We start from the raw sequence: 16,732 nt of genomic DNA, 5'->3' as shown, positions 1-16,732 counted from the left end.
ATTTAATAAATGGTGCTGGGAAAACCGGCTAGCCATATGTAGAAAGCTGAAACTGGATCCCTTCCTTACACCTTATACAAAAATTAATTCAAGATGGATTAAAAACCCTAGAAGAAAACCTAGGCAATACCATTCAGGACATAGGCATGGGCAAGGACTTCATGTCTAAAACACCAAAAGCAATTGCAACAAAAGCCAAAGTTGACAAATGGGATCTAATTAAACTAAAGAGCTTCTGTACAGCAAAAGAAACTACCATCAGAGTGAACAGGCAACCTACAGAATGGGAGAAAATTTTTGCAACCTACTCATCTGACAAAGGGCTAATATCCAGAATCTACAATGAACTCAAACAAATTTACAAGAAAAAAACAAACAACCTCATCAAAAAGTGGGCAAAGGATATGAACAGACAATTCTCAAAAGAAGACATCTATGCAGCCAAAAAACACATGAAAAAATGCTCATCATCACTGGCCATCAGAGAAATGCAAATCAAAACCACAATGAGATACCATCTCACACCAGTTAGAATGGTGATCATTAAAAAGTCAGGAAACAACAGGTGCTGGAGAGGATGTGGAGAAATAGGAACACTTTTACACTGTTGGTGGGACTGTAAAGTAGTTCAACCACTGTGGAAGTCAGTGTGGCAATTCCTCAGGGATCTAGAACTAGAAATACCATTTGACCCAGACATCCCATTACTGGGTATATACCCAAAGGATTATAAATCACGCTGCTATAAAGACACATGCACATGTATGTTTATAGTGGCACTATTCACAATAGCAAAGACTTGGAACCAACCTAAATGTCCAACAATGATAGACTGGATTAAGAAAACGTGGCACATATACACCATGGAATACTATGCAGCCATAAAAAATGATGAGTTCATGTCCTTTGTAGGGACATGGATGGAACTGGAAACCATCATTCTCGGCAAACTATCGCAAGGACAAAACACCAAACACTGCATGTTCTCACTCATAGGTGGGGATTGAATAATGAGAACGCTTGGACACAGGAAGGGGAACATCACACACCGGGGCCTGTTGTGGGGTGAGGGGAGGGGGGAGGGGGGAGGGATAGCATTAGGAGATATACCTAATACTAAATGACGAGTTAATGGGTGCAGCACACCAACATGGTACATGTATACATATGTAACAAACCTGCATGCTGTGCACATGTACCCTAAAACTTAAAGTATAATAAAAAAAAAAAGATGAAGCTTGATTCTGCTTTTCTTGAGTGTGGGCTGTACTTAGTGGCTTATTTCTCAAGAACAGAACGTAGCAGAAGTAGCAATGTGTGATTCCAAAACTAGACTGTAAAAGGCATTGTGTTCCCTCTTTGCTTTCCCTGAGATCACATGCTCTGGTGCAGATTTTCTCAGCCCAGGCAATATTGATGTTTTGGATAGAATTTTTCTTATTATTCTTTGTTGTGAGGGGCTGTTCTGTGCTTTGTAGAATATTTAGTATCACCTCTGGCCTCTACTCACCCAAAATTCCCAGAAGTTGAATTGCTACGTCAAAGGATATATGTACATGCAGCTACACACACACACACACACACACACACACATATACACTCACATAGTTGTTTATTCTGTCTTGTTCTTTAAGGTTTTTGGATATAGAGTGCTAAGTTGCCTCCAAAAAGGTTGAATTTTTTCCCTATTAAAATATATTGTTTATATTTGAATTTATTTTTATCATTGGTGAACATTTTTAAAAATGAACATTTAAAAATGACTTTGGTCTATTGCATTTCTTTGTGACTTAGTCCAATTTTCTCCTGGGGCATGAGCAACGGTGTGCTCACAGGGCCTGCTTTCACTGTGGACAGAATAGGCAGTATTACACATTCTGGTTAGAAGAGGTGGGGAAGCCCTGTTTTCCCCCATCACCCTCCAAGGTAGGTGTGCAGGGTATAAAATTCTTACATTAGAAATGCATTATTTGCCCACTTTTTAATGGGATTATTAGTTCTTTTGCTGTTGAGTTACTTGTATATTTTGGATATTTGTCTCTTGTTGGATGAATAGTTTACAAATACATAATGAAATCTAAGTTGGCCATAGAATGATATCTTGTCATTTGCAACAACATAGATGAAACTGGAGGATATTATATTACGTGAAATAAGCCAAGCACAGGAAGACAAATATTGCATGGTCTCATTCATATCTGGGAGCTAAAAAAGTTGACCTCATGGAGGTAGAGGGCAAAATGATAGTTACCAGAGGCAGGGAAGGGTGTGTAGGGGGTGGGGGAGGAATAAAGAGAGGTTGGTTGGTTAATACAGGCAGTTAGATAGAAGGAATTAATTGTAATATTTGACGTCAGAGTAACAAAGTACTATAGATTTCAAAATACCTAGAAGAGAGGACTTGAAATGTTCCCAACACATAGAATGATGGATACTCTAAATACCCTGACTTGATCATTACACATCTGTGCACGTAACAAATACCAGATGTACCCCATAAAAATGTACGAATAGGACATATCAATGAAAATGCATTCTTTTAGTTTGTCCTCCCTCTAGACTGATTTTAAAATATCAAACAAGTTCACTGGTGACACATCAACTTTCTTTTTGACAAATATTCACAGATAACAATATTTACAGTTCCATGGTTGGGTGGATAGGTGGAATCAGAAAACAGTTAAAGAATAATACCGAGGCCGGGCGTGGTGGCTCACACCTGTAATCCCAGCACTTTGGGAGGCTGAGGTGGACGGGTCACAAGGTCAGGAGTTTGAGACCAGCCTGACCAACATGGTGAAACTCCGTCTCTACTAAAACTACAAAAATTAGCCAGGCGTGGTGGCACATGCCTGTAATCCCAGCTACTCAGGAGGCTGAGGCAGGAGAATCACTTGAACCCAGAAGGCGGAGGTTGCAGTGAGCCGAGATTGTGCCAACCATACTTCAGTGTGGGCGACAGAGTGAGACTCTGTCTCACCAAAAAAAAAAAAAAAAAAAAAAGTAATACCAAAAAGAGGAAGAAGACAAGAAACGAGATAAAGAGACACCCCAAACTTTGCCCTCATGGTGGCTTTGCTAGATCTGTCCTGGTCTAATCTATCTCATTCTCTCCCAAGAAGATAACTGTCAATGCTTTTAAAAAAATCTCTTGGACATTTACATCCTATATTTTGGTAGTACATGCTAGTGCTTGACCATTCTTGATATTCATTTATTCATTCACTCAATAAATACATATTTTGAGCCTCTACTGTGTAGGACACTAGGCACCCTATAGGTCACTGGGAGAAACCTATAAATTCCATGCCCTTGTGAGCTTACAATTCAGTGAAGGAAACACACTTTTAATCAAAGAAGATCATATGGAGAGTGACATGGGCAATTAATGGGGTGCAGGGATGGAGAATAGCAGGGGCATGCCTGTGGAAGTGAGGTTGAGGGCCAACTTTGGTTGGGGAGGATCTCTCTGAGGAGAAATTTGGCCTACATTCTCTCTAGTAACAGTGTGCACCTGGTGGGAATTGGGAGTCTTTCACTCATGATTACAATTATTTGAATTGTATCTAATTGTGTGAGGAGCTGGAGTGCATGGCATGGTCCGGCAGGTCTGACTGGAGGAAGCAGAGATTGCCAACGGCACCCATGGGCTCTTCCCTTTTCTGTGTGCTGGGCCTGCTGCCCCTGCCCTGGACTCTCCCTGACTCCACCCTTCAAAACTTGCCTGTTCTCCTCTTCCTTCCTCCCTTGTATTTCCCTCCATTCTTCCTCACTTCCTCTTTAAGACTGCAAGGTTTGAGTTCATCTTACTCCTTAGTCTCCTTGCTGCTTACAGTGAGGCCAACAGACCAGTATCAACTGGCAACTTGTTAGGAAAGCAGAATCCAGACCCCACCCTGGACCTCTTTATTTATTTATTCATTCTCCTTTTCTCCCAACTCCTATTCCTATGCTTTTGCCCACCAAAGCCACTTCCTTTAATGTGTTAAGAATTGTCCCTAAATATGCATGTATCTTTGAAGCCTCAGTAGTGCTATTGTGAGTGTTTATGTATTTTCAACCTGCATAAATATTATTGTACTGTAAGTCATCGTTTCTTGCTTTTCTAGTCACTGTTATGTAGTTAAGATTTCATTACGTTATGTGTAGATCTTGTTCATTGTTCCAACTACTGCATAGTATTTCATAGGCATCTATCGCATTTTATTTAGTCATTACCCTATTATGAACAGCCAGGGGCCTTGAACTTGCCGTTGGCCCAAGTTACACTGTATGTCCCTTATAGTTTTGTGCACATTTTCCCCTGGGCCTACATGTTGAGGAGTGGGATTGCACAGCCATTGGCTATGTGCATCCTGAGCTTCACAACACTCTTCCAGAGTGTTTGTACCTGTTGACTCTCCCAACAGCAGCACCACACAACTTCTTTCTAATATTTGTCTCTCTGATGGGTATGAAATGGCATATCATTGTTTTAATTTGCATTTGTCTATCAACGAGTTTGAACATTTTTGTGTCTAATTTTATTCAGCCAAAAATTATCGTGCCTATTATGTTCCAGTCATTGTTCCGGGCACTGAGGAAAGAGCGTCCCTCGTCCATTTTTATATTGGATCTTGCGTCTTTTTCTTGCCAATTTGTACGAGTTCATTACAGAGTTAGGTATTAATCTCTTGTCAGTTTTAGACAACACAAATATCTTCCCCCAGTTTGGCTCTATCTGGTAACTGTTTATGGCACCCTTCATTGACCAGATAGCATCATTTTAATGAAGTCAAAAATTTTTTGGCCTCCTATGTTAGGCAATGTCACATTGCCAGTTTCCTGGATTTTGTTCTATTCATAGTTTTACCATTTACGTTTAGGACTTTATTTCATCTGGAGTTCAACATTTATGTGGTACAAAGTAGTAAGTAATCCAGCTTTATTTTTCTGTGATAGTGAGCTAGTTGTCTAACACAGATCTCCCTTTTCTAAAGTTTTAATGACTTAGCATGACTGATGTCAGCCTTGAGTCTATTCTGGAACTAAGATGAGTCAGAGGTTTGCAAACAGTTTCAGTTAGAAAATGTCTCTGTGAAACCTGAAACTGGGCAGCTCCAATGTGACTGCTTTGCAGAGAGGTTGTACTTGTGGTTAATGTTATGAGGCTCCCCAGGAGCCGGAGGTCTGACAGCAATGGACAGGTGCTGAGGGTGATTAAGTGCATTCCCCTAATGGAGAGAGGGGTTGCAGAGAGTTATTACAGATCAAGAACAAGTCTGAAAGTCACCACAAACACTGAAACACTCCCATAAGTGTTCTCTAGTGTCACACATCCAAATTTGCACACTCACTTCTAAAATCTATGCTTTGAAATTTGAACACAGTTTAAGAATCATCAGACTTCAGTGTAGCTAGGGTTTCAGAGCAGGTCCTGGGGGTCAGAACGCCAGGTTCAAATCCTTGCTGAGTCACTCATTAACTGTATGACCTTGGACAGATTACTTCCCTCCAAGCATTCCATTTATAAGGATGAGATAATCTTTATAAAGCACTTAGCCTGCTGCCTGCATATTTTAGTTATTCAATAAACAAAAACAATAAAAAGAAGGCCTATTATATGATAGCCTTGACATTCCAGGGAATACAAAGATGTCCAAGCTGTGACCAGCAAGGGATTTATGATCTAAAGTGGGGATGAGACAAACCTCAAAAATACTGATACCATAAGAGAAAACCTGGTGTGATCGAAAGGATCCCATTAGGAATAACAAATCCCAAGGGTTCTAGGCTCTCTGTGCCTGCAACAAAAGGACAAGACCAAATCTCTTTCTTATTATACCTCACTGTGGAGAGGCAACAGGACTCTGCTGAGACAGCTCTTCTGCTGGCCATGTCTTCTCCCAGTGGTCATTATCTGCTTTCTCTGCTTTTCTTAAAACTCCAGCCAAATTTTCTTTCTCCCACTCAGCTGATAACCTCACTGACTACTTCCTTTGTGGCATAAAATGTCTCTTATTTTCATTCTTTCCTTTTTTTCATGCCCTTCTCCTCTCTTCCCTTCATCCAAGGCCAATTCTTCCACTGGCATTCCTGACCCATCTCCCTCTTGTGCCTTATGAAAGTCCCCTGAAAAAATATTTCCTCTGCTTCTCATGTCTTCAAGCTCAGTCTCCACTGGCTCTTTCCTGCTCCCAATCGTGCTTAAGTCTCTCTTGGTTTATAGGAACTGCCCTGAGTCCTGGTCTATGTCTTTTCTTTTTTTTTTTTTTTTTTTGAGGGGTTGGTGGTGGGGGGGGGTCTCCCTCTGTTGCCCAGGTTGGTCTCGAACTGCTGTCCCCAAGAGATCCTCCCACAACAGCCTCCCAAAGCGCTGGGCATCCTATTCTATGCTTAAGCAACCCTTCAATTTCTCTCCAACCTTTTGCCTCCACATTTCTCAAGAGAGATAACTCAATGCTGGGCTTCTTATCCCTTCACAACATTTATACCTTAGCGTTCTGAAATCCAACTCCCACCCCCACAAACACTCCAGAGCTACTGATGGCCTCTTATGTGCCAAATGCAACCATTTTCCCTTCAGTTCTCTATCAACTTCAGTTCTGCAGAGCGATGCCTCCATTCCCTCTCCCGCCACCTTCTTGAACTGCTTTTCTTACCTGATTTTGGTTCTTCTTCTTCTCTGGCTCTTCCTTCCCACAGTCTTTAGTCTCTCTGACTTTGCAAACAGAGTTGCTTTTCATTGTTCTGTCCTCATCCCTCTAAGCCAGGATTGAGCAATCTTTTCTTGCGTAAGTTTAAAGGAAAAAATATATAATAAAATAAACTTTAAAATATCCATCTATATCTATTCATACTTTATTAAGTAGAATAATATCAATTAGCAAATGGGTTCTACATTATGGCCCATAAAATATAATCTCAAGACAGAATTGCAATATAAATAGCAACATGGAGGCAACTTCCCAATCTTTCTTCTTGCAGTTGTGCCAAGGGCTCATCCATCCTTCATTTCTCTTTATAACATTAATCTTTATTATGGATTCAATTACCACATCTCTATGCAGAATTTCCAATATCTCCAGCCTTGATCCTCTTCTTAAACTAAAGAAACCCAGTTTCAACTTCCTGCTCGTGCCTCCAATTTAACACATCCCAGCAGAACTCATCATCTTCCTCCTTTGTCCACACAAATGTGCTTGCCTTTTCTGCCTCCTGATAACACTATCTTCCTAGGCACTCACAGTTTTCTATATGGAGGCAAACATGATTATTTTGCAATTGTATAGTGATAAGCATGGGTATCATCAGTGCGGCAAGAATGTTTTTAGGATATGTGGCTATGAACCTTTAATATAAACATATGACTATGATTGGAGCATTTTTTAAAAGAGCAGCAACACAGAAATCAATGAGCCAACACTTAAGTTTGGAAAAGCCAAAAGGAAGGCCAAATAATGTTCTTTAAAAATGTTGCATTAGCTTCTTGGGATTCCCAAAGAAAAAAGTAAATTAAAAAAAATGTTGCATGATCAATATGATACAATGTAAAAATAATTCTGATGGGTTGAGAAAATAATTTTTGGTATTATTTTAAATAAATGAATGGAAATTTATGAGAACAATATATACGAAGAGCCTTTTAGGTATTATAAGTGAATAGTGAGGCTTACATCTGAAGGATTTTACAGATTCTCTGGGATTTTATCCCTTAGACAGGAGTCCCCAAAGCTTGGTCCGAGGCCTGTTAGGAAGCAGGCTGCACAGTAGGAGGTGAGTGGTGGGCAAGTGAACATTACTGCCCGAGCTGCACCTCCTATCAGATCAGTAACGCCATTAGACTCTCATAGGAGCACAAACCCTATGTGAACCGCGCATGCAAGGGATCTTTTATTTTTATCAGATTTTTTGAGACGGTCTCCCTCTGTCACCCAGGCTGGAGTGCAGTGGCAGGATCATGGCTCACTACAGCCTCCACCTCCCAGGCTTAAGTGATCCTCAGCCTCCTGAGTAGCTGGGACTACAGGCGCCACCGCCTTGCCCAGCTGATTTTTGTATTTTTCCGTAGAGACAGGGTTTTGCTATGCTGCCCAGGCTGGAAGAATCTTATTTTATACAGTGACATTCATTCTCTTAAAAATATAGCTTTACGGTCACTTTTTATTAAACATAAAATGAATTTCAAGGAAGGTAATATCCACGTGGGCTAAAAATGCATATGGAATCTATGTAAGGAAAATGCCAATAATGCTCTAGAGTGAAATTACATGGGCCTTTTAATTCATTCATTCAACCTGTACTTCTAAGCGCTCACTCTGGAAAAGTTATAGGTGCTAAGAATTCAGCAGAGAACAAAGGACAATCATCCCTGCTGTCATTTACACTCTGAAGGGAGGAAAGAGAAATTAAACCACAGACACACGGATTATAGAGTGTATTAGAAATGATGCCCTAAGTGCTAATGAGAACAATGGAGCAGGGGAAGGATATAGGAAGTAGGATTGTAATTAAAACTGGATTGTCAAGGCAGGGCTGGGCAGGGGAGGGGGTAGTGGGGATGCAGATGACACTTGTGCCAAGACCTGAAGGGGATGAGAGAGAGAGGATGTCTGCAGGAAGGATGACTCTAGGCAAGGAAGCCAGCGTGGTTGAAGGTGGCAAGATGGAGACAAGCGCACAGTGGTCATGGGGAACAGATCTTGTAGGGTCTTAAAGGTTCTTCCGTGTGATCTGGAGCAACTGGAGGGTCTTAAGCAGAGAACTGGAGTGTTTTAACAGGATCACGCTGACTGGTGGTTTGAAAGTGGCCTCTGGGAGCTTGCTGTGTTTTGTTTTGCAGCAATGGGAAGGATGTGGTTGCCACTTCCTGAGATGGGGAAGGTGGGGAGAGTAGTAGGTTTGGGGAGTTAGGTGGGGAGTTCAGGTCTGGATGAGTTGGGTTTGAGATGTCTATTAGACATCCACAAGGAAATGCCCAGTAGGCAGTCTTCGCCCTCACCTCTCCTCTACCCCCTCTCTTATGATTACAGAAGTTGTGGCCTGCATCAAGGCGTGCATCAGCCCTCCAGTAACCCCACTGGCAGAACCTTGCACCCTGTTAAGGGCTACTGTCCATTCGGAGCAAGGGGCACATTAGATAATTTGCCCTACCAGAGAGAGCAATTATAGCAATTACTCCAAGGCAGGTGTTTGGCATCTGTGGCCTTTAGCAGTTGAATGTCGGAGTCCAAGGGAAAGGTGTGAGCTGCAGACATAGGCGTGGGGACCATCAGCTTGAAGCTGTTGTGCAAAGTCATCAGATCAGCAGAGGAAAGGATTTACAAATAAATATATATAACACCGCACAGGGTTGTTGTCTTGTGAGGATTAAATTAAATACACACTTAAAACATCTGGAATACAGACAGTGCTTAATAAAGAGCTGCTGTTTTTATTAACAAATTTATCTGTAGGAGCTCGTCCATGGACAACATCCAGTTCACACAGATGGGCGCGCATTTCGCAGCAGCCATACACGCCCAAAGAGGACGAGACTGGATGTGGTTGAGCTGACCGGCATCTTTAGATGGATGGTCCTCAGTCCAATCCTTTCTTTTTTTTTTTTTTTTTTTTTTTGAGACGGAGTCTCGCTGTCGCCCAGGCTGGTGTGCAGTGGCGCGATCTCGGCTCACTGCAGGCTCCGCCCCCCGGGGTTCACGCCATTCTCCTGCCTCAGCCTCCCGAGTAGCTGGGACTACAGGCGCCCGCCACCTCGCCCGGCTAATTTTTTGTATTTTTAGGAGAGACGGGGTTTCACTGTGTTAGCCAGGATGGTCTCAATCTCCCGACCTCGTGATCCGCCCGCCTCGGCCTCCCAAAGTGCTGGGATTACAGGCGTGAGCCACCGGCGAGGAGGCGGAGGCTTGGGGAGGCTAAGCGCGCTGAGCTGGCGGCGGAGCGGAGCTTCCACTAGGGCTCCCGCACCGCGCCCGCCGTCCTCTGGGCCACCCATCCCACCCGAACGCGCCACCGCTCTAGCCCGCGCGTCACCGACGCCCGCGGCCTCTCCCACCTCTAAGTTCCAGGAAGCTCTCGGCCTCTAGCTGACCGCGTTGCTGCTGAGCTTCCCTGGGGAGGAGGCGCCGAGGTGCCCGGCGCGGGCCGAGGCAGGGCTGGGCCTCGCGGGCAGCAGGCGGGAGAAGAAAGGGCGGTGGGGCAGGTCCCGGCTGCGCGGGGCAGTTGTGCGCACTTGGGTTCTTCACGCGGGACACACGTGGAACGCCGACCCCTGCGCCCCTGGCCGCTGGCAACTGGCAAGGCCGGGAACAGAAAGTGTAGGGACAGAAGAGCGCTAGAGTCTTCCCCGGGAGGGAGCCCGGGGCTGCAGCTCAGGGGCGGGGAGCGGGGCGGGGCTGGGAAAGTTGAGTACTGGTCGCGCAGGGCCGGGCTCCGCCGGAGTGCCCGGCGCAGAAACCGTAAAAGGCTGGAGCGGGCGGGGTAGGTGTGGCTCTGCCTGCGTGACCTGAGCCCCGGTCCCAGTCCCTGTCGTCTCCTGCGGCCGCGGCCTCTCAGCCATGGGCGCCGTCTGGTCCGCCCTGCTGGTTGGAGGGGGTCTGGCCGGAGCACTTTTCGTTTGGCTGCTGCGGGGCGGCCCTGGCGACACCGGGAAGGACGGGGATGCGGAGCAGGAGAAAGACGCCCCTCTTGGGGGAGCTGCGATTCCGGGAGGCCATCAGAGTGGCAGCGGCGGACTGAGCCCTGGACCTTCCGGGCAGGAGCTGGTCACCAAACCAGGTATTCTTCCCCCTCGACTCCAGGGCACATCTGCCAGAGCTTTGAGGTTCATTGAGGAAGGGAGGAAAGAGACAAACCCGTCTGGAGCTTTCCTAGGGGCCCATTCCTGCGGACGGGCTCCCCTAAGGGGACTGGGCCGTCCCCATGCCCCTGGGTTTCCCAGGCTGGTTGGTACGCGCAGGCAGGTTTCTTGGCTGGTCCTCCAAGGGCCGCGCCCTTGCCGAGTCCCTCAGCGCCCGCGCCTGAGGACTTGGTCCTGCCCTCCGGCTGGGGTGAGCTCCTCCGCTTGGCGGCGCTTGGTGCAGTGCGGGCGGCTGCAGTGGCGGCGCCCCTTCCTGGCCTTTGGAAAGGAGGGCTTAGGTTTAGGGGATCCTACAAGCCTCTTCGATCTCTGCCCAAGCAGGGACATTTTCTAAGTCCCAGTCCTGGTAGTCTCACATCCTCCCATCGCACAGCCCATGAAGAGCTCGCCTCCTGCTATCTGGACGCTTCTTTAGGAAGGCAAAGTTCAGCTGGGACTCTGGCCATGAAGGCTGTGGCTGAGGCCCTGAGGCCGTGCTTTGGTCACCCGTTTCAGCACTGTAGGCAGTCCCCCCTACGCTGCCCCAGAATAGGGCCGGATGGTCATCCCTAGGAAGGGACTACTTAAATAGGGGACCCAACCCTGATGAGTAGAATTGACATCTGGGTTTAAATTTCTATATTTTAGAGACCGTTTGCTAAGCAGAGAGCGAACACTGGCAGAAAACCTTACCGTCCAGTGCCCTCCCTTGGCAAGCTGCCCATGCCTGGACAGAAGCCTAATGGTGAAAATGACATCTGTGAACTTTATTTTTAGCCCAGTGGTGTTCATGTGCAGCCATATGAAAATCTGCCCGTGTGACTTTACTGTGATTGGTCTGGGATGCCTAGACAGTTCACTTATCTTTTTTCTGAAGACCAATCTCATGCTTTAGGTTGAAAAGTTGGGAATCCAGAATAATATTTGTTCATTCTCACTTCCAACTCCCATCATCACCGAGGTGGGCAAATCACAAGGTCAGGAGTTCGAGACCAGCCTGGCCAATGTGGTGAAACTCTCTCTACTAAAAATACAAAAATTAGCTGGGTGTGGTTGCAGGCGCTGGTAGTCCCAGCTACTTGGAGGCTAAGGCAGGAGAATTGCTTGAACCCGGGAAGCAGAGGTTGCAGTGAGCCGAGATCGTACCACTGCACTCCAGCCTGGGCGACAGAGCGAGACTCCATCTCAAAAAAAAAAAAAAAAAAAAAGGGATAAAATGAAACAAGACTCTTGTCCCCATACCACCACCCCCCCCACATAAAACCACAGCTGTGCTGATTGTACATATGATTTGGAGATTTCAATCTTGTAGGGAGCTATTTGGACTACCAATGGCATGGCCAAGAAGGAAACTGCATTTTTAGAGGACTTGGATTTTGTATTTTTAAGAACATTTTTTAAAAAATGCTTACAATGGAAGGGGGTACAAAACACCGTTTTGTTGAGGAGGTTCCTAATGCATATGGGATTGGCAAGGAGAAATCAGCCGCTTCCTCCAGTTCTCCCTCCACTCCTGCCCAGGGATGCACTACTGTTCTCTGTATCTCCCCAAGGTGATGGCTCCTGCTGATCTGCCCACAGGTCCGAGAGAGCCAATCCCTGCCCTGCACGCCTCCCCTGGGAGTACAAGTGTACTCTTCTGGTTTGTAAGGTAGCCATGCAGCCCTTTGCCCCACAGCCTGGACAACATTCTTTGATGATAGGAGCCAAGCAACTTAACTTGGCTGCATGCCAGTATGGCCTGGACTGTGGAGACTGGGGACCATGACGGGGTTACACGTCTGCCTCTACAGCTTACCACTTCATTTACACTTGTGCTGGCACACTGATACTCCTGGATGTCCCTTTTCTTGTCAGATATACATGTGTATTCTTAGAGCACAGTGTTGGGAGCATACTGGTTAATTAAGTAGTACTTGATTTTAATAGAGGGGGACTTTGTGAATTGCAGATTGATTAGTAGTAAAGCTTTCAGTAACTAAATCTATTTTCACAGCCTGATTTTCTTCTTAAATGAACTACCTGATTCTATTACATTGTTCCTTTGATTTCTTAGAGCATCTTCAAGAAAGCAATGGACATTTGATTTCTAAGACCAAAGACCTTGGAAACCTGCAAGCAGCATCATGGAGATTGCAGAATCCTTCCAGGGAAGTGTGTGACAATTCAAGAGAACATGTTCCTTCTGGACAGTTTCCAGACACAGAAGCTCCAGCTACCTCTGAGACCAGTAACTCTAGGAGTTACTCTGAAGTTTCAAGAAATGAAAGCCTTGAATCTCCTATGGGAGAATGGGGATTCCAAAAAGGACAAGAGATATCTGCTAAAGCAGCTACATGTTTTGCAGAGAAGTTGCCTTCCAGCAACCTGCTCATGAACAGAGCTAAAGAAGAAATGAGCCTCTCTCATTTGAACAGTCAGGACCGGGTTGACCATGAAGAGTGGGAAATGGTGTCTAGGCACTCATCTTGGGGGGATGTTGGTGTGGGTGGCAGTCTTAAGGCTCCAGTGTTAAGCCTTAACCAGGGAATGGACAATGGAAGAAGCACTCTGGTGGAAGCAAGAGGTCAGCAAGTGCATGGGAAAACAGAAAGGGTAGCAGTGATGCCTGCAGGGTCTCAGCAAGTTAGTGTCAGGTTCCAGGTCCATTATGTCACAAGCACTGATGTGCAATTCATTGCAGTAACTGGAGACCATGAGTGTCTTGGGAGATGGAACACTTACATCCCACTCCACTATAACAAGGATGGGTTCTGGTCTCATTCCATTTTCCTGCCTGCAGATACAGTGGTGGAGTGGAAGTTTGTGTTGGTAGAGAATGGGGGAGTTACCCGCTGGGAAGAATGCAGCAATAGATTCCTAGAAACTGGCCATGAGGATAAAGTGGTTCACGCATGGTGGGGGATTCATTGATTCAGTTTGCAAAGTAATGGAGAAGCTGCAGAACAATGTGGAAGAGGCTGAGGTTGTGGAACACACTGAATAAAATAAAGGCAGTGTGACTCCAAATTCAGCCATCCAAATTGTTTCAAATTTGCTAGTGGATTTTGTCTAATGTGCAGAAATATAGATGTGTGTGTGTGTATATATATAGGCACACACACACAGATAATGCTTCCAGTGAATGTGAACTTTTTTTCCCTGTGGCACTGATTGACGGACTTGTGCTGATCCATTATTACTTTAGGGCTTGATTCTCTTGGGGAGTGAGTTGGCTAAGCTTCAGGTGTGAACTGTGGTCAGGGAGCAAAAACATTAACCAGCTGCCCAGGGTTCAAGCTTGAGCCTTTAGGTGATCTTTAAACTATGGTAGCAAAATAAGCCTCACTCAAACATAGCTGACTTCCTATTGGTACAGCTTGAAAAGCACTTTTTACTACATACACATTTTATGCTTAAAAAGTTAACATGATACGAAACTGTGATTAGAAAATATCTGGCCTGGATGTGATTAGTAAGGATACAAGATAATGCTCTAAGACTGCCTAATGCTTTTTGTTTGATCTTCATCTGCCAGGCGTGGTTATGTGCCATGAGGGTAGCAAGTATGTCTTTGTCTTAATGATCTAAGGCTGGTGTAGAAACAAGGGGCCTAATGAGAACCAGTCATTATGGAAGTCAGTCGAGGGGGCAGCCCATAAGGAAAGGGAACGTGAGTGGGGTTGGGCGTAGGCTGAATGAGGTGGCCTGAATGACACCTCTTAGAGGACCGTGAAGTACAGGCACAGCCTGACTGCAGGGAGGGACGCACCCATCATTTACCCATGGGAGCATCTGTAGGACCATCTCTCTCCCACTTCTCCCCTCCCCCACTGCATCTGGCCAGATGGACTGTCCTACAGCAATCGTTTCCATCTGTCACCCTCTTCCCTCTCCTTTCATACCAGTCACTATCTTGGGTAACAAATTTATACAGGACAGTGGCATAGAAATACATCGTTGCTCTGAGAATAAGGCAAATATTAACTTTAAATTATTATAACTGAACAAATAATAAAACCTGAATTTTAATATCTTCACTTGATGTCTGAATTATTTGTCTAAATTTTAGTATCACAATAGCCTAGATGTAAAATAAAATACAAATATTTTCCTCAACTAATAACAGAGACATACAGGAGAGCAAACATCAACATGTACGGAGGACATGAAGATTCTGTTTTCTCCTCCCTTTGGAGAAAAAGTTGACTATTTATTCTCAAAGTTCACCTTTGACTGGAGGGAAATTCAGCATGCCTGTACTTGAAAATGAATTCTTACATGTTAAAATAACTTTTAATAAGTTTAGCATCTATCAGTGAAATAATGTTTAATCCTTTTAAACAGATGGTCTTTGCTGAAAGAATAAACCCAGCTGAAAATAGCATTAGAAAGTGCTTAAAAGAACTATGTTTGACAGTTTTTGGCTCATTGCACTTTTATGTTAAATTCATGTATATTGTTTACAGACTTCATAATTAATTTTATATTGTACCAATAAGCTCTGCAGAAGGCATTCACCATTACTGCACGGAATGCCCAAACATGCCCATGAGGAAAATTAAAGGTAAAACAATTTAAGTAAAAGTCTCTCTAGAATTCTATTACTGGCTATCTTATCACTACCTGGTAAAATTAAAATTAATCTTTCAGTAAAGCCAACTGATCTAAGAGATAAATATTATACTTTATATTTTAAAAATTCACTTAAAATTGGATCTGCTTACAGTTCTAACATTGTCCTTGAGAGCAGAAGCGTGAGGATCTTCTGGTGAGACCATGCATGCCCTACTCCATTTGTTGTCTGCATAGGTTAGGGCTGCTGCTAGCTGCCGTAACAGACACCATCCATTTAAGAAGGCTGCAGCACCAGAGGCCGATTTCTTGCTCATGTAACTGTCAGCAGTGAGTCTTCCTGGCAGGAGGGCAGCTCCCCTCCTTGCAGAGATTCAGTTACCCAGACTCCCTTCTGCCCTGTGGCTCTGCCATCCCCTATAATAACCTTCACGTCCTCTGCACCCAGCCCATGGAGGGGGAAATAAAGTTAGGAACAACACTCATGCATGTTAACACTTTGACCTGAAAGTGCCACATATTGCTCTGTCCACATTCTGTTAATGAGAACCCTCAGGCCACACCCGTATACAAGGGGAGGCAGGATTGGGAAACAGAGACTCTTGCTGGGCAGCTGTTTCTCAGTGACAATTCCAGGTTATACAACAGAAACATAAGATTTATTTTGGACAGCTAGCCATCTGCCACATTGTCCCTGATGTTTTGACACAACTGATATATTTTTGTATCTGTTCTTCTTTCATTTTATTTGGTTCACATATAAATCCCCTAATTTATTAAAATTTAATTAAAGCAGACTGAATAGATATAATCTAGAAGTTACCAACTTGCTAAAGAGTAACAAAATCATTTTCTTTCTTTACTATTATTAATATGCAAAAAAGGGAAACTTTTGTGAAAGTTTTGACTGGGGGCCCTGATGTTTGGTTGTCTGATTACCCTCACTGATATTGACAGAACAGTGAGTTCGTAGTCACAAAATGAGTCCCTGTTAGTATGCTGAAGTTTGTCCTCTGTCCTTGATATTACACCACATCTTTCACTTTCATGTGAAAGTAGTTCTTCCCCCAGATTTTTTTTAAAGCTAAATTAGATTGAACAAAACATTTAAATTAAATTAAAATTTAAGTAGAATAAAATGAAATAAAATAGATTCTATTGTCTTGGGACCAGTAACAACAATAAAAAAACACAATTATTCCAATATATTAGAATAAGCACAAATTATATAATTACCTTGTAATTATAATACCTCATTATGTATGAATACTTTATAGGTATTAATTGTTATAATGTATGAATACTAGCTAGTAGATGTTTGAAGTTTTACTGTGAGGGATTCAAGAATAGTTTATTTCAAAA

General features: G+C 44.1%; 1 protein-coding gene across 1 annotated transcript; it reads left to right on the top strand.

Annotated features, from left to right (window-relative positions):
* Window positions 1–9,719: 9,719 nt before the first annotated feature.
* On the top strand, window positions 9,720–14,848 carry STBD1 (starch binding domain 1). The gene is made up of 2 exons (XM_055297267.2): window positions 9,720–10,755; window positions 12,873–14,848. Exons 1-2 carry the CDS (start codon window positions 10,536–10,538, stop codon window positions 13,727–13,729), a joined length of 1,077 nt encoding a protein of 358 aa, XP_055153242.1. The 5' UTR covers window positions 9,720–10,535; the 3' UTR covers window positions 13,730–14,848.
* The last annotated feature ends 1,884 nt before the right edge of the window (window positions 14,849–16,732 follow it).

The sequence above is a fragment of the Symphalangus syndactylus genome, chromosome 10 (assembly GCF_028878055.3).
Source record: "Symphalangus syndactylus isolate Jambi chromosome 10, NHGRI_mSymSyn1-v2.1_pri, whole genome shotgun sequence".
In the NCBI taxonomy this organism is placed as follows: Eukaryota; Metazoa; Chordata; class Mammalia; order Primates; family Hylobatidae; genus Symphalangus; species Symphalangus syndactylus.
The sequence above is the reverse complement of the archived record's forward strand: the minus strand, read 5'-3'. Positions and strand labels throughout refer to the sequence as shown.

Bases quoted from the DNA above. Each gene is read 5' to 3' on its own strand.
- STBD1 (XM_055297267.2), top strand. From the start codon at position 10,536: ATGGGCGCCGTCTGGTCCGCCCTGCTGGTTGGAGGGGGTCTGGCCGGA. The intron at 10,756-12,872 runs GTATTCTTCCCC...TTGATTTCTTAG, and splicing joins GGAGCTGGTCACCAAACCAG to AGCATCTTCAAGAAAGCAAT.